Source organism: Triticum urartu, chromosome 4A (genome assembly GCF_056163025.1).
Source record: "Triticum urartu cultivar PI428250 chromosome 4A, HENAU_Tu73, whole genome shotgun sequence".
Taxonomy (NCBI): domain Eukaryota; kingdom Viridiplantae; phylum Streptophyta; class Magnoliopsida; order Poales; family Poaceae; genus Triticum; species Triticum urartu.
In genome coordinates this window covers 532,913,623-532,939,630 of record NC_141876.1, presented here as the reverse complement: position 1 = coordinate 532,939,630, position 26,008 = coordinate 532,913,623, and the positions used below count along the sequence as shown (strand labels likewise).

General features: G+C 46.0%; 1 protein-coding gene across 1 annotated transcript; it reads right to left on the bottom strand.

The window, feature by feature from the left end:
- Window positions 1–1,458: 1,458 nt before the first annotated feature.
- LOC125554089 (Pentatricopeptide repeat (PPR) superfamily protein) lies at window positions 1,459–3,899 on the bottom strand. The gene is made up of 2 exons (XM_048717695.2): window positions 2,122–3,899; window positions 1,459–2,029 (listed from the first exon to the last, which is right to left on the bottom strand). The coding sequence occupies exon 1, from the start codon at window positions 3,777–3,779 to the stop codon at window positions 2,229–2,231; it is 1,551 nt and encodes a 516-aa protein (XP_048573652.2). The 5' UTR covers window positions 3,780–3,899; the 3' UTR covers window positions 1,459–2,029; window positions 2,122–2,228.
- Between the last annotated feature and the right edge of the window lie 22,109 nt (window positions 3,900–26,008).

The following is a 26,008-nucleotide window of genomic DNA, read 5'->3' as shown; positions in this document are numbered from 1 at the left end:
CACAGAATGAGGCAAGAGGATTTCCTGATATGCTTGGAAGCATCGACTGCATGCATTGGGCATGGAAGAACTGCCCGTTTGCTTGGCAGGGGATGTACAAAGGTGCCAAAGGAGCTTGCAGTGTGATACTTGAGGCAGTGGCCACACACGACCTCTGGATTTGGCACGCTTTCTTTGGTATGCCAGGAACTCACAATGACATCAACGTGCTGCAGTGCTCTCCTGTTTTTGCCAAGCTCGTTGAGGGCCATTCTCCTCCGGTGAACTTTGAGATCAATGGGCACCAATACAACAAGTGGTACTACCTGGCAGATGGCATCTATCCGAGATGGTCAACATTTGTGAAGACTATCTCAAGCCCTGTGCCAGGAGGCAAGAACTCCCACTTTTCGAAGGTTCAGGAGGCTTGCAGGAAGGATGTCGAGCGAGCATTTGGCGTGCTCCAATCTCGATTTGCTGTTGTCCGATACCCCGCTAAGACTTGGTCGAAAGATCAAATGTGGGAGATCATGACTTGTTGTGTCATTTTGCACAACATGATTATTGAGAGCGAGCAGGAAGAGCCAGTGTTTGACACTGAACCATATTACAGGCAGGGTCCTCTTGCCCAAGTGGATCACCAGCTCCCTGCAACATGGACAGCCTTCCTCAACATGCGCCAGGAGATCCGAGAGCCACAGGTGCATCATCAGCTGCAGCGGGATCTAGTGGAGCACCTATGGAGGCTCAAAGGCAACGCCTAGCTGGACGTGCAATGAAATATGAGTGTTTTTATTATTTGTGATGATTTTATTTGAATGAGCGCCGAAACACGCCGAAACACGTCGAGCGTGGGCCGTTTTGTGCCGGAAATTGGGCCAATCCAGGGCCGAAAATGAGCTGAAAGCGCCAATACTAGGCCGATATCGGCGCCTAGGGGCGACCTGGGGGGCGGCGGCTGGGAACGCACTAGCACCCAAGCCTAAAATAGCGCCGGCTCGCCCCCAAGCGGCGGTTTTCGGCGCGTCTTTGGGGGCGCAACGGCTGGAGATGCTCTTAGTTTCATCCCCAGCTCGCTTAATCTCTATGGATCACAACAGTGAGCTGCTGTAGTAAAGAACAGGCACAAGAGGCTGACCTATTTCCAGCACTTCGTATGCCTCCCGAGCGCAAGCGCCTGAAAAACCTCAGCGCCTTAAAGCAGTGCTTGCTTATCCACCAGAGGATGCAGATCTGCCCTGCATAGACAACAAACCAGCACAGGAACAAATCCATTTCTTATCAAAACACGCCTTGTTTCTAGTTTTCCAAAGAGCGCAGCTGCCACTCCGGTGATCTGCATGTTACTATTGGGAAAATCCATCGAAAATATTGGGAAACGAACCCATGCCTAACGTTTGCCCCAATAGCCAAGCTAACCATGTATAGCGATGCACATTCATTCAGTCCCTAAGTGCGCTACTGGCTATTCACATCAGCAAGTTAATACTTCCATTTTCAGGGCATTCACAAAAAAAAAGGTCACATCTTCTGTTGCAAAACAGGTTCATGAGCACTTCCACGTTACCTTCATGCAATTAATTCAGAATGCGATAAATCAAGAGACAAGATAAGTGTTTGCTTTCCTTCCCTGTAACTTCACACTTATATTTCAGACAAAGACAGAGCTTGAATTAATTATAAATATCATTTTATACAATGAGACTCCCAGCAGAGCGGACGACAACGACATCCTCCAAATCTCCTAATCGCAGGATTTCCTTGGTCTTTGCAAAATTTGGTAACACATCAGATAATCGGAATTGAGGGAGTAGTTCCAAACTTCCAATTCTACGTTCATCATAATGAGGCTCTATGACGTTGGTATACCATATGGAGTTTCAATTTCATATGAGAGATTGGACAGTGGTGTAATACCATATGGTCCAACAGGCAGGCTAGACGTCCCCCACTGTATGAATTTTTTCAGGAAAGTTATATATTAATGGTGACAATAATCTGACAATATATATATCGATTGTCTCTCAATAACATCCTGAATTTTCCATACCTGTTTGAAGAGGCAATATTGTCATCAGAAATGATGGAAGCAAAATGACTAACCAATACCTTCATATGAAATCAGAAATCCAGAAGGTTTACCTCCACAGGATAATAGTACAATGAACTCTTCAGAACCATTCAACTATTTCCCTGGTCAACCAAATTTGTGCTCATCAAAGAATGTTCCCCGTCATATGAATAACATGCTAAGTTGCTATTATTACATCAGTATCATCTCCATCGGGTGTGCTTTCAGCAGGGTGACGAACTCTTTGGCAATCCTCAGGCGGCAGCCGTCCAAACCGAGCCATTTTCTCAGTTAACCCGGCAATAGATTCTTCCCGTTTGGCAAGCTGCATAAGTATCTTGATTCTTCTAAATGAAACACTGCTGGGTTTCTGCCCCAAATCAGTAATTTGATGGAAGCACCTCTCAGCCTCCTCCAGCTTCCCCTCATCACATAACAGGTCAAACAAAACATCTGACACCAAGGTGAATGACCCAAACCCGTTCTCGATCATATCTCCCCACAGCTCTAGTGCTTCTGCCACCTTACCATGCCGATGACATAACCTGATGATAAACATACAAGACTGTGTGTTGGGGAAACATCTTTCAGACTGCATTCTCTCATACAACAGCCACGCGCTACCAATATCATACGCCCAGTAATAGAACCGGAAGAAAAGGTTATACGTCGTGGCATTCGGCATCAGCCCCCTTGAGGCCATTTCGTCCATCAATGCAAACGCATCACCAAGCCTCTTTGCTATAACAAAGTTCCGTATAGTGGCATTGTACGCCGCCACATCCGGGTGACATCCGAGCTCACGCATCTCCTTCAGCAGGTCTCTAGCCTTGTCAGGCTGGCCAACCAGTCCCAATCCGCCAATCAAACTCGTATAGGTGATCACATCGGGGGCAATTTCATTCCCCCGCATTTCATCGAGCAGCTTATAGGCCTTCTCCACGCCTCGGTTCTTGCAGTGGCAATCAATCAAAGAGTTGTAGGTGACCAAGTCAGGATCAATGCCGTGCTCTCGCATCTCTGCGAAGAACGCATCGGCATCCTCCGAAGACTTCCACCCGGAGAGCAGGATGTTGAAGGTATGGCGGTTCACCTGGAACTCGTGCTTGTGCGCGTGGTAGACGTTGCGCGCGTCGGACATGCTCTTCTCCTGGCAGAGCGTGCGGAGCAGCGCGTTGAAGAGGTCGGCCGACTCGCTGCCCTCGCGGCCGCGGAAGAGCCGCAAGAGGCGGCGGAAGGAGGCGACGGTCTCGCGGACGGAGCAGATCTTGGCGACGCGGCCGAGGACGACCATGGCGGTGCGCGCGGTGATGGCGTCGGGGCAGAGGCGGTGGACGGACTGGACGAGGTCCCACATGTGGGAGAAGCGGCGGGCGCGGCCGAGCACGTAGAGGGCCGTGTCGAGCGCGAAGGGGGAGGGCGCGACGCCGCAGCGGTCGGCGGCGAGCGAGAGGAGCGAGAGCGCGCGGAGCGGGTCGCCGTGGGCGAAGCGGAAGCGGCGGAGGACGAGGTCGAGGAGCGGCGCCGAGAGCGGGACGGCGGAGGCGGAGAGCGCGGACTCCATGGCCGACGGCGTGGGCGCGGCCGTCACGATGTGGTAGACCGAGTCGGCGTCGGCCTCGGAGGCCGTGGCCTCGCCGGCGGCGGGGGCCGCGGGCAGCAGGGACGGCGGCAGCCTGCGGGGCGAGGAGATGTACTGGAACACCCGCCTCGCCGGCTTGGGCGGCATCTCTGGGAGGTGGGCGGCGCTTGTCGGAGGTTTTGGGGAGGGTTTTGGCGGCGTCGGCGCGGAGCGAGCGGCATGGAGGCTGCAGCCTGCAGCTTGGAAGGGGAATGCAAAGAGGGATCGTGCAATGCGGTCGCAGCAGGAGCGGGCCGGCACTGTTGGGCCGGCTCGAACAGTATTGGGCTAGAGTGGAATCTGAGAATTCGCTGTTGTACTCATGAGAGTCCACTACATTTGTGCCACTCTCAGCCCCTCACTTGGGCCATTAGACTTTGTCTCAAAATAACAAATTGGGCCATTGGGCTACGAGCACCAGTATCTTGCTAACATTCCCTAACTAGATGCACACTTGTTGCTAAAAAAAAAACTAGATGCACGCTTTACTAAAAAAAACTAGATGCACACAAAAAAAATGCTAACATTCCCTAACAGAAAAGGCTGACGCTACGTGGCCACAAGCTGGTTTGGAACTGAGAATTTACTCTTGCTCCAATTTTTCGCTATAAGCGATTAATAGGAAATTCATGATCCATTGCTATGTGTCTAATAAACAAAAGGTGTGGATAGATCTTAGTTGATTATGACTTAACTAAGTCTTAATCAAATGATATAGTATAAGAAGAAGAAAAATCTGAAAAGAAATTTTTTGTATAAATCTCCATGCAAAATCAAAGGACTATAGCATCGACTGAGACATAACAAAATCTCAGTCGATTGAGCCTTAGAAAAGTGGTAAAAAAAAGCCTCAAATGTAATAGGAAAAATCATATTCTTACATACCGCTTCTACGAAATCATTACGTAGTACTACGTTGATTCAGCTTGCTAATTACTCCTTGATTTTTACTAATTGTCCCGGAAATGAACTAGTGCATAAACATTTTTTTGTAAATTTTGTATGTAGAAATAGCATTGCTCTGTAATATGATGTCAAGTGAAATGAAAAAGAGTCAAGTCAGAACAATTCCAACGGGCCGACTCAAACGAACGGTGATTTTGTCCGCTATTTGTCTGTTTGGCTCGGTCAGACGGACACGGATATCCGCTTCCGTATTTGGGTTGGCGGATGCGCCTAACGTTGGCCTGAACCCATTTTAACAGCACTAGAAAAAAAATGAACGCATACATATTAAAAAAGAGAAACAACATTAATTAAATATTAAAGCCGGCCACGAAGGCCGACGAGAGTCCACACGTCCACATTTGCATTTTAAAAAAAATAAAAACAGCCTATACTACGAGGCGGCGCGCTGCCCTAGGCGTTGTCGTTGTTGTCCTCGGGGTCCGTGAGGTCGATGAGCGTCGGTGCCGGCCCGGCCCAGGCGAACACCGTGTTCTAGAGCGCCGTCATGTCGGGCTGTGCCGGCGCGGGGGGGGGGGGGGGGGGGGTGGCCGCCTGTGTAGCCGCGACCTGGCGCGCCTCCTCCTCGGCCTCGCGCTGCTCCTCCTCGAGGTCGCGCTCGAGCATCTCGAGGTACTCGCCGTCGCGGCGCTCCTCGGCCACCCTGATCTGGCGCCAGTGCTCGAGGTACACCGCTCCTGCGTCGGCTTCGCTCCCATCCAGACCAGTGGTGCGCGAGTAGCGCTTGATGGGGGACGGCTCCTGCTCCGGCTCCGGCTTGATAGGGGACGGCGGGGCCACCGGCGGCACCACGCTGTCGCCCGCTGTGGAGAGGGCAAGTGCCTACGCCGTTGTCGCCTCGTACCGAGCCTCCTCCGCCCTGCGCCACTCGTCCTCCTCGCTCTCCCGGTAGACGGCCGCAAGGGCCGCTTGGTAGGCGTCCTCCGCCGTTTGGTCCTCCTCGCGGACGACGAGCGTCGGTGGCGGCGAGCTCCGGTCAACCTCGCGCACGCCCCGTCGCCTCGCCTCCTCGTGCTCGAAGGCGAACCACCTCGTCCAGTTGGGCGAGTCTGATGCGTAGGCGGCCTCGCGGCGCTGCTCTGGCGTCAGCAGCGCCCGCCGGCGCCGCACCTCCTCCGCGTGAGCCCGAGCCGTCTGCGGTGCCGCCGGCGCTGGGATCCTATCTGGATCCAGATGCCAGTCGTGCGGCAGCATCACGTCGGGATACGGCAGAGGTTGGTGGTGCTGCCAGTGCCACTTCGTCTGGTGCACTGGCACGTTCACGTGTTGCCTCTGCCGGCGGAGGCGGGAGCCTTGCCCTCGGCCTTGCCGCCGTTGGCTCCGGAGAAAAGGCCCATCTCCCTGTGGTTGTGGTGGCTAGGGTTTGCCGCGACGAAGGAGCAAAGGTTGACAGATGTGGACGGCGAGTTTGGATGAGGACGGCCCCGCCGCACGGTCGGCTTAAAAAAGGACGAGCGCCGTCGCTGACGCGCGGGCCCATGGTCATAAATTAAGCTGACCGCGTGGGCAGTGGGTAGTTGGACGGCCGCCATGTGAGAACGCGACGGACAGCGAAAAGGCGCGCGAAGCGTCCGTTCAGCGTCCGCGCCGACGTATTTGGGCCGCAAATGCGTCGGCGTAGACGCGACGTAGACGTGATTTGGATTTGAGTCGGCGCGTTGGGCCGTCATTTTTGTTCATGCCAACTCAAACAGACGCAGACGGACAAAAATGGGTCGGTCCTTTGGAGTTGGTCTCAAGTACTCAAACTTAGCGCAATCCGTCCTCTAAAAATATGTAATCTAGACCAACGACATCTTATCCTCCGAGGCGCAAAACTGCAAACCATGAACGTTGCTCGTTCACTTCAAACTGGGCGCCGCTGATGCATGCAGTGCGCACTATGATGATCCCGCTCCCATCCCTACAAAGGCCTTCTTCTGTTGAAACAGCCGAAACAGAAAGCTGGTCTTCCCTTGCTGCAGCGACAAAAAAATGTGTAACACCGGACAGACTGCCTGCAGGCTGAAGCATGCTTCCGTTCCGTCTCCCGTCATCCAACTTGCCATTCAGACAAACTCCATGCAATATACACTCCATATATTTCCAACGAGAAAAGGCGCGCCCGTTTTCCTAGTGCTGCCTTTCGTGCTGTTGCCATCAGCGAATCGGATCGGCTGGCCCTTGGTCCCTTTACGTCCGATGGAGCGATCGGGAAAGCTACCAGGTTTGGTTTGGGGGGGTGGTAGCTAGGGGCTACGGCTGCTAATCACGTTGGTGTTAGGTGCAGCACCAGAAGTTACGTACCACAGGGCGTAAATAGATTCCCTGTGATCACGTCGCGGGTAGCCGCGTTCCCATTGCTGACAGCGATTGTGGATGTGGACCCTGGGTGACCACTGACCAGGGCAGGCGGAGCAGCAGGAACCGTGAAGAACACTTCTACCACCATTCGTTTCTTCTCTGTCCTATCTACTAGCAACAGGTGAACCAGTCCTGCTCGCCGAGTGATTTTCCTTCTTATTTTGATTACTAATTCTAGTTCATCAAATGTTTAAGTACAGACCATGCTAATCCAGACACGTTTCAGCCTTCTTCTTTTGGTTACTAATACTTTCCACTCGTAGTTTAGGTAGGGGGGGAAGCATCCACAGCCACAACGGCAGGATTCTTGCCGTTTCCCAACAGTGGAATACCCGAGTCGTTATCATCCCTCAAGGAAAAAAGAAATCCGAGCCACTGCCGAGCAACTACAAGCACGGCGACGTGACACACATAATTGCAGTCGAGATCGGCCTGAACTTGACTGCGCGGAACCGGACAGAGAAATTGCATTAACGCGCGCCAAAAGTCCAGATCTACCGATCCAAACCAGCTGCGTCACATCACATGGGCAATCGGGTGTACCCTGTACAGTAGTAGGACTACTAGTCCTACAGTATGCAGCGCCTCCTGAAGATCTCGCCGACGGCCGCCTGCGACGGCATTGGCCAATTAAATTCCCTTGAAAAAAAAATTCCCGTGGACCGGCGGGCAGGTGCAGAGGTGCCGAGGGGGCGGCGCGAGGAAGGCCCGTGCGGTCACGGGGAGGGAACAGGCAAAAGTCGGATCTGGTCCGTGGAGGGAGCGCTGCGTTGCCGGCGTGGCACGTGACGTTCCCCGGCGCTGCAGAGGCTGCTCGCTGGGCCCTGCCAGAAGCTGGGTCAGCACGAGTCTGCCACGTTGCCCACGCGGCCCGGTGGAAGTGGGTTGAGCTTGAATTACCTGGCCGCGTGCAGTGCAGTGGCAGTCCAGTCCAGTCCAGTGGCCGTCCACCAGGTTCCGTAGATAGGCGCAGCTCGCATCCGGTCGTTTTCACTTCGTCGTCGGCGTGTTTCGGCCTTCCGGTAAGCAGCATTGGCCGGCAACTCCTGGAGGGCGACGATGCGTCGTGCCACTGCACGTAAGCGTCGGGATCAGACTTGACACGCTGTTACGTGCCCGAACGAAACGGTGCGGAGCACGTACGTGCTGCACTTGCATAGCTCGTGTGGGAGAAAAGCGAGTCAAAAGTAAGCGGCATCGTGTGGCAAGCGCAGTGGCCGAGGCATGTTGAGGGGTGGAGTAGCCATGATCGATCGTGTGACATGAGCGCTAGACATGTTGCCACTCGTGCCGTACGCACTATCCATACTCCATTCATTCCACAATATAGCGCACTCGCGTTTTCTGAGATTTATTAGTATGCTTTTTGTTTCCACTGTAGTTGGTCTCATTGATTAAATTTATGCTTAAACTTAGACTTCCAAAAACACGAGTATATTACATTATGAAACAGAGAAAGTACCATCCAGTCTAGTCCCAGGCTGTGGATATCTTCGCTTGCGCCCACCGTAGTCGTACTTTTGTCCCCAAACTCGTTATTTTAAGCAACGCCAACTTTATTCATTTGAAACAACAAGTACATCACTATTCGTGAGAAAAGTTACAATATCGTTTTAACTTTGCCCCAAACTTGTCGATTACGCTGTAGGCCACACACACTGAGCATAAAAGTGGTGAGAAGAAAAAAGGTGGCAGGATATATATAAAGCAGATGCCTCCATCTCTTTTGTTGTCTTTAGACCGAAAGGCGAAAGCCCAATTGATCCATAAACCTGTTATAAGTGCTGACGAGAGTCAAATGCAATTGGAGAGCGCAAGTTGCCTAGCTAGCTAACTGTCCATGATGTAACGGAGAATTGGTGATTGGCAGGTAAGTAGGAAGTCACCATCGCCCGAGTCGCCAAATTCCCTCGCTTGGCATCTAGCACTAGAAAGACAAGAAAACTTAATGAGGATACTTCGGGTACTCGTTTCTTAGGCCCCAATCCTGCATCTACGAAGAGCTACGAAAACTTTTACGTAAACCTCCAAACTAAACTCCCCCTCCACCCCCCCTTCCTTTGATTTTCAAGGGGATGGACCCGTCCGCCCCTTATCTCCAATCATACTTCTCCACCTGTCTCATTACGTTAATCCCGTATAATTATTTACGTAGCTCTAGCATTGCTCTTTCTTAGGTCGAATTCTTAGGGCCTCCTTGGAACGAAGCAACTGGCAAAATGTAGGAAAAGAAAATTTGTAGAAATCAGATGTCATGTCTTTTGAAATTCAACAGGAACTAAAACACATGAAAATTGCATATTTTATATTTCAATTTTTTGGGTTCACTCTTGAGATGGGTGAGAAAGGAATAAAACATGGTTGTCCAAACCGTTCAGTGCATGAGAACCAAAATTTCGTCTCGTATTAAAAGGTACTCCCTCTGTCCGGGTTTATTAGGCCTAAGGCTGGTCATAGTGGGAAGTAATTTAGACTAGTAACGTGCATATGTTATTAGTCTATATTATTATCTCCATAATTGGTATTAACATATATCCCCTTCGTCCGAAAAAGCTTGTCCCAAACTTGTCTATCAAATAAATGTATCTAGCACTAATTTGATACTAGATACACCCAGAGGGAGTAGATGGTAACATGCAAGTCTTCATTAATTGGGATATAGACTCATTTTATTTGGCGTGTGTTATGTTACAGTAACATATTAGACTAGCCACAGTGAGAGTAACTTCAGCAGTAACATCGAGTCCAACTCAGCAAATTTGCTTATGTGGCAATGAGTTAATGAGGAGAGAGGTAGTTTCAGTAACTTAGCTAGTTATTGTAACATCAAATGTCTCAATGCAATATGAGTCTATAACCTAATAAATGAAGCTTTGCATGTTACCATACGTATGTTACTATCCACTATGAAGGTAGTAACATAATCTAGGGATATGTGTATGTTACTCTCCACTGTGGCTAGTCTTATGTTACCACAAGTCTCTCTCTCCTCATTAACTCCATGTCACATAGGCAAATTTGTCTTGAGATGTGTTAGACTAGCCGCAATGGGAGTAACATAAGTGGTAACATCACACTTATCTAGGCAAAATAGATGATGTGGCATGTAATTAATAAAGAAAGAGAGTCATGTGGTAACATAGCTAGTTACTGTAACATCACACATATCAAGAAAAGATGAGTCTACAACAAAATAAATGAAGTAATGCATGACACAACCCATATGTTACTACCCATTGTGAATGTAGTAACATAGACTAGTAACATATGTATGTTACTACTCTAAGTTACTCCCCACTGTGACTAGTCTTATGTTACTATCTAAGTTACTCCCACTATGACTAGCCTACTCTTGGACCAAGGTACATACTAGTTTGCTCACATTAATTCTTTCATTCCACTCTAATATACTCTCTCACATGCATGCAGCCAATGAAAAAGTATGCATGCAGCATATTAATTCCCGAGTCATGGCACCAACAACAATGGCTCTCAATGCAACCAATGAAGTGGTTGCATGCATGCACCTTTCCAAAGTAAGGCCTTATAAAAATGGACATGCTTGTGATGCTGCGAGGCCTAATAAACCCAGAAGGAGGGAGTAGTGATCAAAACATTTGTATGGGTGAATATACTTTTTTTGCGAAAAAACTTCAAAGTTTTATTCAACGAAGAAACTCCTGGCATTATCAGCCAACAAGCTAGTGAGCAGGAAGGAGGGTCTAGAATCAGTCTAATTCTTGGTGACCATTAGTGAGCAAGCATGCTTAGCACAAAAATGAGCTGGTACATTGGCTGACCTATTTACATGTTGAACATCAAAAAAAGAAAAAAAGAAGTTAGCTCTCTAATTTTTAGAAGTAACGGTGCCACATCAGAACGACTATTGTGGTGAGTTTTCTAGAGGTTGACCATCTCCAGGAAATCTGTCTCCATTACCACATGTGAGAAACCGTAAAGTTATGCAAAAATCACACCATCCCGAAGCGCTAGTGTTTCTTCAATGAATGGATCCGTCACCCCAATGTGGGGTTTGCTCCATGCACCCAGCAAAGTAGTGTCAGAACGTGCCACTCCGCCTACACCAAACTTGTCTAAAATCCACACTCAAGGCTGCATCAGTATTGATCTTCATAGTCCCTGGGTCAGGGGTTGCCACCCATGCCCTAGAAGAACCAAAGCATGAGACTGTGGAATGTCTAGCAGTGCTAGATCTACCCTGATGCGCCTGGCAGTTGCCGTAGGTTCTAGCCTTTCTCCATCATGTGTCAGTCTGTTTCTAGAGTGCCATATAGCCCACATAAAAGTGATCATCCAATCCCACTCCATATCGGCGAATTGACTATCACAAATGATGACTTTGGACCATGTATCTGGATGCAACCAAGGCCTTCTAACACCAAGTAAAGTGTGTGCTTGCTCCCAGAACAATTTGGCATGTGAACAATGCACTAAAGCGTGCATCCGATCCTCGTCCATTGCAAAGTATACATTGCATCTACTAATTTCTTTAATGTGCTGATGCCGAAGAGTGCACTCATCTGGTAGGATACGCCGGACCACCCTCCACCAGAATACACACACTTTCGGCAACACTTTAAGCTTCCACATCTGTTCTTCGATCTGTGAGGTACTGGTAACCGTCCCTTCATCTAGAGTTGCACGCTCTTTCTGATTCGCAAGAGCACGGTATGTGATAACACCTTTGATTGTCTGCTTCCTCAGCCGTATTTGTACATGTGGATATGGGAAACATAGTTTTGTCCTATATTCATCTATAGACAATAAATACATACAAAGATGTTGAATACAAGTCCGTAAACATTAATTCCAATCTGTATACCAGATTTTGACGTTGATTTAACACTCGAAACTGAACTAACAATTGTATGGAAACACTATTGTAAGCATTGTATGGAAACTGAGCGAATGCAATTATTTACACTTACATTTCCTAGAGAAGCAATGCATGTTGGGGAACGCAATAATTTCAAAAAAATCCTACGCACACGCAAGATCTATCATGGTGATGCATAGCAACGAGAGGGGAAAGTGTTGTCTACGTACCCTTGTAGACCAAAAGCGGAAGCGTTATGACAACACGGTTGATGTAGTCGTACGTCTTCACGATCCGGCCGATCCTAGCACCGAAGGTACGCACCTCCGCGATCTGCACACGTTCAGCTTGGTGACGTCCCGCGAACTCTAGATCCAGCTGAGTGTCGAGGGAGAGTTTCGTCAGCACAACGGCGTGATGATGGTGATGATGAAGCTACCGGCGCAGGGCTTCGCCTAAGCACTATAACGATATGACCGAGGTGGAAATCTGTGGAGGGAGGCACCGCACACGGCTAAACAATCAACTTGTGTGTCTTTGGGGTGCCCCCTCCTCCGTATATAAAGGAGTGGAGGAGGGGGGAGGGCCGGCCCTCTATGGCGCGCCCTGGAGGAGTCCTACTCCCACCGGGAGTAGGATTCCCCCATTCCCTAGTTGGACTAGGAGAGGAAGGAAGGGGGAGGAAGGAGGAAGGAAAGGGGGGCCGGCCCCCCACCCTAGGCTTCCTTCTCCCCTCTCCCACTATGGCCCAATAAGGCCCATATACTTCCCGAGGGGTTCCGATAACCTCCCAGTACTCCGGTAAATGCCCGAACTTACCCGGAACCATTCCGATGTCCAAACATAATCATCCAATATATCGATCTTTACGTCTCGACCATTTCGAGACTCCTCGTCATGCCCGTGATCACATCCAGTACTCCGAACAACCTTCGGTACATCAAAACACATAAACTCATAATACTGATCATCACCGAACGTTAAGCGTGCGGACCCTACGGGTTCGAGAACTATGTAGACATGACTGGGACTCATCTCCGGTTAGTAACCAATAGCGGAACCTAGATGCTCATATTATTTCCTACATATTCTACGAAGATCTTTATTAGTCAAACCGCATAACAACATATGTTGTTCCCTTTGTCATCGGTATGTTCCCGAGATTCGATTGTCGGTATCATCATACCTAGTTCAATCTCGTTACCGGCAAGTCTCTTTACTCGTTCCGTAATGCTACATCCCGTAACTAACTCATTAGTCACATTGATTGCAAGGCTTATAGTGATGTGCATTACCGAGAGGGCCGAGAGATACCTCTCCGATACACGGAGTGACAAATCCTAATCCCGATCTATGCCAACTCAACAAACACCATTGGAGACACCTGTAGAGCATCTTTATAGTCACCCAGTTATGTTGTGACGTTTGATAGAACACTAAGTGTTCCTCCGGTATTCGGGAGTTGCATAATCTCATAGTCATAGGAACATCTATAAGTTATGGATAAAGCAATAGCAGTAAACTAAACGATCATCATGCTAAGCTAACGGATGGGTCAAGTCAATCACATCATTCTCTAATGATGTGACCCCGTTTATCAAATGATAACTTTTTGTCCATGGCTAGGAAACTTAACCATCTTTGATTAACGAACTAGTCAAGTAGAGGCATACTAGTGACACTCTATTTGGCTATGTATTCACACATGTATCAAGTTGCCGGTTAATACAATTCTAGCATGAATAATAAACATTTATCATAATATAAGGAAATATAAATAACAACTTTATTATTGCCTCTAGGGCATATTTCCTTCAGTCTCCCACTTGTACTAGAGTCAATAATCTAGTTCACATTGTTATGTGATTAGTTCACATCTCTATGTGACTAATACCCAAAGGTTTTAGTAGAGTCAATAATCTAGTTCACATCGCTATGTGATTAACACCCAAAGAGTGATCATGTTTTGCTTGTGAGAGAAGTTTAGTCAACGGGTCTGCCACATTCAGAGTCGTATGTATTTTGCAAAATATTTATGTCTACAATGCTCTGCACGGAGCTACTCTAACTAATCGCTCACACTTTCAATATGTATCTAGATCGAGACTTAGAGTCATCCAGATCGGTGTCAAAGCTTGCATCGACGTAACTCCTTACGACAAACTCTTTGTCACATCCATAACTGAGAAACATTTCCTTATTCCACTAAGGATAATTTTGACCGTTGTTTAGTGATCTACTCCTAGATCACTATTGTACTCCCTTGCCAAAATCATGCTATGGTATACAACACATCATAGCATACTTTATAGAACCTATGACCGAGGCATAGGGAATGACTTTTCATTCTCTTTCTATTTTCTGCCGTGGTCGGGTTTTGAGTCTTTACTCAACTTCACACCTTGCAACATAGGCAAGAACTCCTTCTTTGACTGATCCATTTTGAACTCCTTCAAAATCTTGTCAAGGTATGTACTCATTGAAAAAACTTATCAAGCGTTTTGATCTATACCTATAGATCTTGATGCTCAATATGTAAGAAGCTTTACCAATGTCTTTCTTTGAAAAATTCCTTTCAAACACTCCTTTATGCTTTCCAGAAAATTGTACAATATTTACGATCAACAATATGTCATTCACATATACTTATCAGAAATGTTGTAGTGCTCCCACTCACTTTCTTGTAAATACAGGCTTCACCGTAAGTCTGTATAAAACTATATGCTTTGATCAACTCATCAAAGCGTATATTCCAACTCCGAGATGTTTGCACCAGTCCATAGATGGATCGCTGGAGCTTGCACACTTTGTTAGCACCTTTAGGATTGACAAAACCTTCTGGTTGCATCATATACAACTCTTCTTTAATTAATCTATTAAGGAATGTAGTTTTGATATCCATTTGCCAAATTTCATAAAATGCGGCAACTGCTAACATGATATACGGACAGACTTTTAAGCATCGACACGAGTGAGAAATTCTCATTGTAGTCAACACCTTGAACTTGTCGAAAACCTTTTTGCGACAATTCAAGCTTTGTAGATAGGAACACTACTATCAGCGTCCGTCTTCCTCTTGAAGATCCATTTATTCTGAATCGCTCACTGATCATCGGGCAAGTCAATCAAAGTCCATACTTTGTTCTCAAACATGGATCCCATCTCAGATTTCATGGCCTTAAGCCATTTCACGGAATCCAGGCTCATCATTGCTTCCTCATAGTTCGTAGGTTCGTCATGGTCTAGTAACATGACTTCCAGAATAGGATTACCGTACCACTTTGGTGTGGAACGTACTCTGGTTGACCTGTGAGGTTCGGTAGTAACTTGATCTGAAGTTTCATGATCATCGTCATTTACTTCCTCACTAATTGGTGTAGGCATCATCGGAACTGATTTCTGTGATGAACTACTTTCCAATTCGGGAGAAGGTACAATTACCTCATCAAGTTCTACTTTCCTCCCACTCACTTCTTTCGAGAGAAAACTCCTTCTCTAGAAATGATCCACTCTTAGCAACAAAGATCTTGCCTTCGGATCTGTGATAGAAGGTGTACCCAACAGTTTCTTTTGGGTATCCTATGAAGATGCACTTCTCCAATTTGGGTTTGAGCTTATCAGGCTGAAACTTTTTCACATAAGCATCGCAACCCCAAACTTTAAGAAACGACAACTTAGGTTTCTTGCTAAACCACAGTTCATACGGTGTCATCTCAACGGATTTTTAGATGGTGCCCTATTTAACCTGAATGCAGCTGTCTCTAATGCATAACCCCAAAACGATAGTGGTAAATCTGTAAGAGACATCATAGATCGCACCATATCTAATAAAGTACGGTTATGACATTCGAACACACCATTACGCTGTGGTGTTCCAGGTGGCATGAGTTGCGAAACTATTCAACATTGTTTCAACTCAAGGCCAAACTCGTAACTCAAATATTTCGTCTTCGCGATCAGATCGTAGAAACTTTATTTTCTTGTTATGATGATTCTCCACTTCACTTTGAAATTCTTTGAACTTTTCAAATGTTTCAGACTTGTGTTTCATTAAGTATATATACTCATATCTGCTCAAATCATCTGTGAAGGTCAGAAAATAACGATACCCGCCGCGAGCCTCAACACTCATCGGATCGCATACATCGGTATGTATTATTTCCAATAAGTCAGTGGCTCGCTCCATTGTTCCGGAGAATGGAGTCTTAGTCATCTTGCCCATGAGGAATTTTTTGCAAGCATCAAATGATTCACAATCAAGTGATTCCAAAAGTCCATCAGCATGGAGTTTCTTCATGCGCTTTACACCAATATGACATAAACGACAGTGCCACATATAAGTTGCACTATCATTATTAACCTTGCATCTTTTGGCTTCAATATTATGAATATGTGTATCACTATGATCGAGATTCAATAAACCATTTATATTGAGTGTATGACCATAGAAGGTTTTATTCATGTAAATAGAACAACAATTATTCTTTGACTTAAATGAATAACCATATTGCAATAAACATGATCCAATCATATTTATGCTCAACGCAAACACCAAGTAACATTTATTTTAGGTTCAACACTAATCCCGAAGGTAAAGGGAGTGTGTGATGGTGATCTTATCAACCTTGGAATCACTTCGAACTCATATCATCACCTCGCCCTTAACTAGTCTCTATTTATTTTGCAACTCCCGTTTCGAGTTACTACTCTTAGCAACTGAACCAGTATCAAATACTGAGGGGTTGCTATAAACACTAGTATAGAGCCTGTTTTGGACTGCTCCGCTCCTTAAAATTCAGCTCCGCTCCAGAAAAACACAAGCCAAATGGGGTAGCTCCACGATATGCCGCTCCATAAAAAACTAGAATTTGGGGTACAACTCCCAATTTTTTATGAAGCTCTTAGGGGGTGCTCCAAAAAACTATAGAAGCTAGAGTTGGGTTGAAATTACCCACCACTGCCACCAGTAAGTGGACACCCCTTCATTTCTTCCCCCTCAACCAATCAAATAGATCCTTTCCACCAAATTTTCCATTTTTGAAGCTGGAGCTATATGGAAGCCAAACATTTTCTTGAGTAGTGCTACAACTTCTGAATGAAACTGCTCCAAAGTGAATTTAGTGGAGCAGAACTGATTTTCGGGAAGCGGAGCGGTCCCAAACAGGCTCTAAAGTACACATCAATAACATGTATATCAAATATACTTTTGTTCACTTTGCCATCCTTCTTATCCGCCAAGTATCTAGGGCAGTTCCACTTCCAGTGACCATTTCCTTTGTAGTAGAAGCACTTAGTTCCAGGCTTGGGTCTAGCTTTGGGCTTCTTCATGGGAGTGGCAACTTGCTTGCCATTCTTCTTGAAGTTCCTTTTCTTTCCCTTGCCCTTTTACTTGAAACTAGTGGTCTTTTCAACCATCAACATTTGATGCTTTTCTTGATTTCTATCTTTGTCGATTTCAGCATCACGAAGAGCTTGGGAATCATTTTCTTCATCCCTTGCATATTATAGTTCATCATGAAGTTCCAGTAACTTGGTGATAGTGACTAGAGAACTCTGTCAATCACTATTTTATCGGGACGATTAACTCCCAATTGATTCAAGTGATTGTAGTACTCAGACAATCTGAGTACATGCTCACTGGTTTAGCTATTCTCCTCCATCTTGTAGGCAAAGTACTTGTTAGAGGTATCATACCTCTCAACTCGGGCATGAGTCTGAAATACCAATTTCAGCTCTTAGAACATCTTATATGCTCCGTGGCGTTCAAAATGTTTTTGAAGTCCCGGTTCAAAGCCGTAAAGCATGGCGCACTAAACTATCAAGTAGTCATCATACCGAGCTTGCCAAATGTTCATAACGTCTGCCTCTACTCCTGCAATAGGTCCGTCACCTAGCGGTGCATCAAGGACATAATTCTTCTGTGCAACAATGAGGATAATCCTTAGATCACGGAGCTAGTCCACATCATTGCTACTAACATCTTTCAACATAGTTTTCTCTAGGAACATATCATAAATGAAACAGGGAAGCTATACGCGAGAAATTGATCTACAACATAGATATGCAAATACTATCAGGACTAAGTTCATGATAAATTTAAATTCAATTAATCATATTACTTAAGAACTCCCACTTAGATAGACATCCCTCTAATCATCTAAGTTATCACGTGATCCATATCAACTAAACCATGTCCGATCATCACGTGAGATGGAGTAGTTTTCAATGGTGAACATCACTATGTTGATCATATCTACTATATGATTCACACTCGACCTTTCGGTCTCAGTGTTCCAAGGCCATATCTGCATATGCTAGGCTCGTCAAGTTCAACCCAAGTATTCTGCACGTGGAAAACTGGCTTGCACCCATTGTATGTGAACGTAGAGCTTATCACACCCGATCATCACGTGGTGTCTCAGCATGAAGAACTATCGCAACGGTGCATACTCAGGGAGAACACTTGTACCTTGAAATTTAGTGAGAGATCATCTTATAATGCTACCGTCGAACTAAGCAAAATAAGATGCATAAAGGATAAACATCACATGCAATCAAATATAAGTGATATGATATGGCCACCATCATCTTGTGCCTTTGATCTCCATCTTCAAAGCACCGTCATGATCACCATCTTCATCGGCTTGACACCTTGATCTCCATCGAAGCATCGTTGTCGTCTCGCCAACTATTGCTCTACGACTATCACTACCGCTTAGTGATAGAGTAAAGCAATTACATGACGATTGCATTTCATACAATAAAGTGACAACCATATGACTCCTGCCAGTTGCCGATAACTCTGTTACAAAACATGATCATCTCATACAATAAAATTTAGCATCATGTCTTGACCATATCACATAACAACATGCCCTGTAAAAACAAGTTAGACGTCCTCTACTTTGTTGTTGCAAGTTTTGCGTGGTTGCTACGGGCTGAAACGTTCTTACCTACGCATCAAAAACCACAACGCAGTATAGTGATTGCTTTTTGATCTTCAGAAAGAACTCTGTTCATTGAATCTGATTCAACTAAAGTTGGAGAAACTGACACCCACCAGCCACATGTGTGTGAAGCACGTCGGTAGAACCAGTCTCGTGTAAGCGTACGCGTACGCGTATGTCGGTTTGAGCCGCCTCATACAACAATACTGCTGAATCAAGAATCAACTAGTGACGGCAAGCAATATGTATATACCGAGGCCCACAACTCCTTTGTGTTCTACTCATGCATATAACATCTATGCATATACCTGGCTCTGATGCCACTGTTGGGGAACGCGGTAATTTCAAAAAAATTCCTACGCACACGCAAGATCTATCATGGTGATGCATAGCAACGAGAGGGGAGGGTGTTGTCTACGTACCCTTGTAGACCGAAAGCGGAAGCGTTATGACAACGCGGTTGATGTAGTCGTACGTCTTCATGATCCGACCGATCCTAGCACCGAAGGTATGGCACCTCCACGATCTGCACACATTCAGCTCGGTGACGTCCCGCGAACTCTAGATCCAGCTGAGTGTCGAGGGAGAGTTTCGTCAGCACAACGATGTGATGCGCAGGGCTTCGCCTAAGCATTGCAACGATGTGAGCGAGGTGGAAATCTATGGAGGGGGGCACCACACACGGCTAAACAATCAACTTGTGTGTCTTTGGGGTGCTCCCCTCCTCCGTATATAAAGGAGTGGAGGAGGGGGGAGGGCCGGCCCTCTATGGCGCGCCCTGGAGGAGTCCTATTCCCATCGGGAGTAGGATTCCCCCCTTCCCTAGTTGGACGAGGAGAGGAAGGAAGGGGAGGAAGGAGGAAGGAAGGGGTGAAGGAAATATGCCCTAGAGGCAATAATAATGTTATTATTTTATTTCCTTATATCATGATAAATGTTTATTATTCATGCTAGAATTGTATTATCCGGAAACATAATACTTGTGTGAATACATAGACAAACCAAACGTCACTAGTATGCCTCTACTTGACTAGCTCATTAATAAAAGATGGTTATGTTTCCTAACCATAGACATGTGTTGTCATTTGATTAACGGGATCACATTATTAGGAGAATGATGTGATTGACATGACCCATTCCATTAGCTTAGCACCCGATTGTTTAGTATGTTGTTATTGCTTTCTTCATGACTTATACATGTTCCTATGACTATGAGATTATGCAACTCCCGTTTGCCGGAGGAACACTTTGTGTGCTACCAAACGTCACAACGTAACTGGGTGATTATAAAGGAGCTCTACAGGTGTCTCCAAAGGTAAATGTTGGGTTGGCGTATTTCGAGATTAGGATTTGTCACTCCGATTGTCGGAGAGGTATCTCTGGGCCCTCTCGGTAATGCACATCACATAAGCCTTGCAAGCATTGCAACTAATGAGTTAGTTGCGAGATGATGTATTACGAAACGAGTAAAGAGACTTGCCAGTAACGAGATTGAACTAGGTATTGAGATACCGATGATTGAATCTCGGGCAAGTAACATACCGATGACAAAGGGAACAACGTATGTTGTTATGCGGTCTGACCGATAAAGATCTTCGTAGAATATGTAGGAGCCAATATGAGCATCCAGGTTCCGCTATTGGTTATTGACCGGAGACATGTCTCGGTCATTTCTACATTGTTCTCGAACCCGTAGGGTCCGCACGCTTAAGGTTTCGATGATAGTTATATTATGAGTTTATGAGTTTTGATGTACCGAAGTTAGTTCGGAGTCCCGGATGTGATCACGGACATAACGAGGAGTCTCGAAATGGTCAAGACATAAAGATTGATATATTGGAAGGCTATATTCGGACACCGGAAGTGTTCCGGGTGATTTCAGAGAAAACCAGAGTACCGGAGGGTTACCGGACCCCCCCGGGAGAAGTAATGGGCCATATGGGCCTTAGTGGAGAAAGAGAAGGGCAGCCAGGGTGGGCCGCGCACCTCCTCCCCCTGGTCCGAATTGGACTAGGAGAGGGGGGGGGGGCGCCCCCCTTTCCTTCTCCTTCACCACTTCCTTCCCCCTCCTAGTAGGAGTCCTACTCCTACTAGGAGGAGGACTCCTCCTTGGCGCGCCTATAGGGTCGGCCGGCCTCCTCCCCTGGCTCCTTTATATACGGGGCAGGGGGCACCCCTAGACACACAAGTTGATCCACGTTATCGTTTTCTTAGCCGTGTGCGGTGCCCCCTTCCACCATAATCCTCGATAATATTGTAGCGGTGCTTAGGCGAAGCCCTGCGACGGTAGAACATCAAGATCGTCACCACGCCGTCGTGCTGACGAAACTCTTCCCCGACACTTTGCTGGATCGGAGTCCGGGGATCGTCATCGAGCTGAACGTGTGCTAAAACTCGGAGGTGCCGTAGTTTCGGTGCTTGATCGGTCGGGCCGTGAAGACGTACGACTACATCAACCGCGTTGTGCTAACGCTTCCGCTGTCGGTCTACAAGGGTACATAGATCACACTCTCCCCTCTCGTTCCTATGCATCACCATGATCTTGCGTGTGCGTAGGATTTTTTTTGAAATTACTACATTCCCCAACAGTGGTATCAGAGCCTAGGTTTTATGTGTTGATGTTATATGCACGAGTAGAACACAAGTGAGTTGTGGGCGATATAAGTCATACTGCTTACCAGCATGTCATACTTTGGTTAGGCGGTATTGTTGGACGAAGCGGCCCGGACCGACATTACGCGTACGCTTACGCGAGACCGATTCTCCCGACGTGCTTTGCACAAAGGTGGCTAGCGGGTGTCAGTTTCTCCAACTTTAGTTGAACCGAGTGTGGCTACGCCCGGTCCTTGCGAAGGTTAAAACAGCACCAACTTGACAAACTATTGTTGTGGTTTTGATGCGTAGGTAAGATTGGTTCTTGCTTAAGCCCGTAGCAGCCACGTAAAACTTGCAACAACAAAGTAGAGGACGTCTAACTTGTTTTTGCAGGGCATGTTGTGATGTGATATGGTCAAGACATGATGCTAAATTTTATTGTATGAGATGATCATGTTTTGTAACCAAGTTATCGGCAACTGGCAGGAGCCATATGGTTGTCGCTTTATTGCATGCAATGCAATTGCGCTGTAATCTTTACTTTATCACTAAGCGGTAGCGATAGTCGTGGAAGCATAAGATTGGCAAGACGACAACGATGCTACGATGGTGATCAAGGTGTCGCCGGTGACGATGGTGATCACGACGGTGCTTCGAAGATGAAGATCACAAGCACAAGATGATGATGGCCATATCATATCACTTATATTGATTGCATGTGATGTTTATCTTTTATGCATCTTATCTTGCTTTGATTGACGGTAGCATTTTAAGATGATCTCTCACTAATTATCAAGAAGTGTTCTCCCTGAGTATGCACCGTTGCGAAAATTCTTCGTGCTGAGACACCACATGATGATCGGGTGTGATAGGCTCTACGTTCAAATACAACGGGTGCAAAACAGTTGCACACGCGTAATACTCAGGTTATACTTGACGAGCCAAGCATATACAGATATGGCCTCGGAACACGGAGACCGAAAGGTCGAGCGTGAATCATATAGTAGGTATGATCAACATAGTGATGTTCACCAATGAAACTACTCTATCTCACGTGATGATCAGACATGGTTTAGTTGATTTGGATCACGTAATCACTTAGAGGATTAGAGGGATGTCTATCTAAGTGGGAGTTCTTTAGTAATATGATTAATTGAACCTAAATTTATCATGAACTTAGTACCTGATAGTATCTTGCTTGTTTATGTTTGATTGTAGATAGATGGCCCGTGCTGTTGTTCCGTTGAATTTTAATGCGTTCCTTGAGAAAGCAAAGTTGAAAGATGATGGTAGCAATTACACGGACTGGGTCCGTAACTTGAGGATTATCCTCATTGCTGCACAGAAGAATTACGTCCTGGAAGCACCGCTGGGTGCCAGGCTTGCTGCTAGAGCAACACCAGATGTTATGAACGTCTGGCAGAGCAAAGCTGATGACTACTCGATAGTTCAGTGTGCCATGCTTTACGGCTTAGAATCGGGACTTCAACGACGTTTTGAACGTCATGGAGCATATGAGATGTTCTAGGAGTTGAAGTTAATATTTCAAGCAAATGCCCGGATTGAGAGATATGAAGTCTCCAATAAGTTCTATAGCTGCAAGATGGAGGAGAACAGTTCTGTCAATGAGCATATACTCAAAATGTCTGGGTATAATAATCACTTGATTCAATTGGGAGTTAATCTTCCAGATGATTGCGTTATTGACAGAATTCTCCAATCACTGCCACCAAGCTACAAGAGCTTCATGATGAACTATAATATGCAAGGGATGAATAAGAGTATTCCCGAGCTCTTCGCAATGCTGAAAGCTGCGGAGGTAGAAATCAAGAAGGAGCATCAAGTGTTGATGGTCAATAAGACCACTAGTTTCAAGAAAAAGGGCAAAGGAAAGAAGAAGGGGAACTTCAAAAAGAACAGCAAGCAAGTTGCTACTCAAGAGAAGAAACCAAAACCTGGACCTAAGCCTGAAACTGAGTGCTTCTACTGCAAGTAGACTGGTCACTGGAAGCGGAACTGCCCCAAGTATTTGGCGGATAAGAAGGATGGCAAGGTGAACAAAGGTATATGTGATATACATGTTATTGATGTGTACCTTACTAATGCTCGCAGTAGCACCTGGGTATTTGATACTGGTTCTGTTGCTAACATTTGCAACTCGAAACAGGGACCAGGGATTAAGCGAAGATTGGCTAAGGACGAGGTGACGATGCACGTTGGAAATGGTTCCAAAGTCGATGTGATCGCGGTCGGCACGCTACCTCTACATCTACCTTTGGGATTAGTATTAGACCTAAATAATTGTTATTTGGTGCTAGCGTTAAGCATGAACATTATATCTGGATCTTGTTTGATGCGAGACAGTTATTCATTTAAATCAGAGAATAATGGTTGTTCTATTTTTATGAGTAATATCTTTTATGGTCATGCACCCTTAAAGAGTGGTCTATTCTTATTAAATCTCGATAGTAGTGACACACATATTCATAATATTGAAGCCAAAAGATGCAGAGTTGATAATGATAGTGCAACTTATTTGTGGCACTGCCGTTTGGGTCATATCGGTGTAAAGCGCATGAAGAAACTCCATACTGATGGACTTTTGGAACCACTTGATTATGAATCACTTGGTACTTGCGAACCGTGCCTTATGGGTAAGATGACAAAAACACCGTTCTCCGTTACTATGGAGAGAGCAACAGATTTGTTGGAAATCATACATACAGATGTATGTGGTCCGATGAATGTTGAGGCTCGTGGCGGATATCGTTATTTTCTCACCTTCATAGATGACTTAAGCAGATATGGGTATATCTACTTAATGAAACATAAGTCTGAAACATTTGAAAAGTTCAAAGAATTTTAGAGTGAAGTTGAAAATTATCGTAACAAGAAAATAAAATTCCTATGATCTGGTCGTGGAGGAGAATATTTGAGTTACGAGTTTGGTGTACATTTGAAACAATGCGGAATAGTTTCGCAACTCACGCCACCCGGAACACCACAACGTAATTGTCATGGAATTGTCACGGCAGATGTCCTTAGTGTCAGGACTTAGTCGCGAGGCCAACGCATCTCTGTGGTAGCTTGAGAGGGGTTGAGCGGGACGAGAGACACGACGTTTTACCCAGGTTTGGCCCCTCACGGTGGAGGTAAAAGCCTACATCCTGCTTCATTGATATTGATGATGATGATCACAATTACAAGAGTGCTCTATCTCGAGAGCTATTGTCTAAACCTAACTTGTCCAACTCGTGGAACTTGTGAATCTTGTCCCTTTTGGGGAGCCCTGCCCCTCCTTATATATATTGGAGGGGCGGGTTACATGTAGAGTCCTATTAGGATTAGGACTAGTCTATCTCTAATACAAACCGGATATAAGTCCAGGTCTTAACTCCTTGTAGGACAAATATTCCTCATGCCTTTCCTCTTAAACCGGCCCACCGTTAAACGTGAACCGGCCTTCTAGGCCTTGGGCCTAGTCATCCGTCTGTCCCGCACGCCGGATCACCAGTGAGTCATAATGACCAGGTGGGTTGCTTGTAGACCGCCAGGTTAGGGCGGGTCGCTAGTAACTCGCCAAGTGTCAGGGGGGTCTTCAGATAAACCGCCAAGTCCGGCCGGGTTAACTTCCGTCCGGTTTACACCGCGGGATATATCCCCGACATTAGCCCCCAAGTTTAGCTTGGATTTATTCATGGTAAACTTATGCTGCAAAATAAACACAAGAACAAACTTGACAGGTTATGCTCCGGGTTAAGAATTTTTGTAAACCGGTACCTGATCATCCTTAAGTCCTTGTTATTTCCTCCTTCTAGGAAATCCAGGTCAACAGACCAGCTTCATAATCAATTTGCCGACATTGGCTTGTCACCGAGAAATATTGTGAAGAATAACTCCTTTGACTCAGCTCTCAAAGCGCCAGTTTAAGAAATATGGGTCTTGAAATACTTATCTGATATTCAGCTGGTTTGAAGATGTAAAACTTGCCGGTTTATGATTACCACCATTGTTGGGTTATAAAAACTGATAATTCCGGGTCATGATTGTTGCCAACGCCGGTTCATGATTATTGATGACGCCGGGTTGCAGTCACAGGGTCATAATGATTGGTGACGCCGGGTCAATCTGGTTTGCTCAAACAGAGAATTTGAAAATATTTCTTTGATAATAATATAATACCTGTAGCCCCCAAGTCTTGAGCAGAACAAAGTGATGGCTTAAGACTTGCTTCAATATAAATACTACCTATTTTGAAGAAATCCATGTTGTTCATCCCAGTCACTAGTCAGAATTGAGTATTCCACATATGTAGCCCCCAAGTGCCGGGTTGTCATGCTTGCAGCAACTTGGGACTTGTAATTGCTTGATGCTCATAAAAACTTCAACCAGTGTAGCCCCCAAGGGCCGGGTCATTATGCAATAATGAGCAGGGACTTTGTAAATATAATCTTGTAAACTTTGAACAACAACGTGTAGCCCCCAAGGGCCGGCTCAGTAAGATAATATTGAGCTGGGACTTTGATATATTCTTCAATGAAAATAACATCATATGATGTAACCCCCATCATGGGGCTTGAATTCACGTCCACAAGGTTAAGAGCCTTGTGCTTTACCAACTGAGCAGTGGACCCTTCAATGTAATGGAT

Bases quoted from the DNA above. Each gene is read 5' to 3' on its own strand.
- LOC125554089 (XM_048717695.2), bottom strand. From the start codon at position 3,779: ATGCCGCCCAAGCCGGCGAGGCGGGTGTTCCAGTACATCTCCTCGCCC.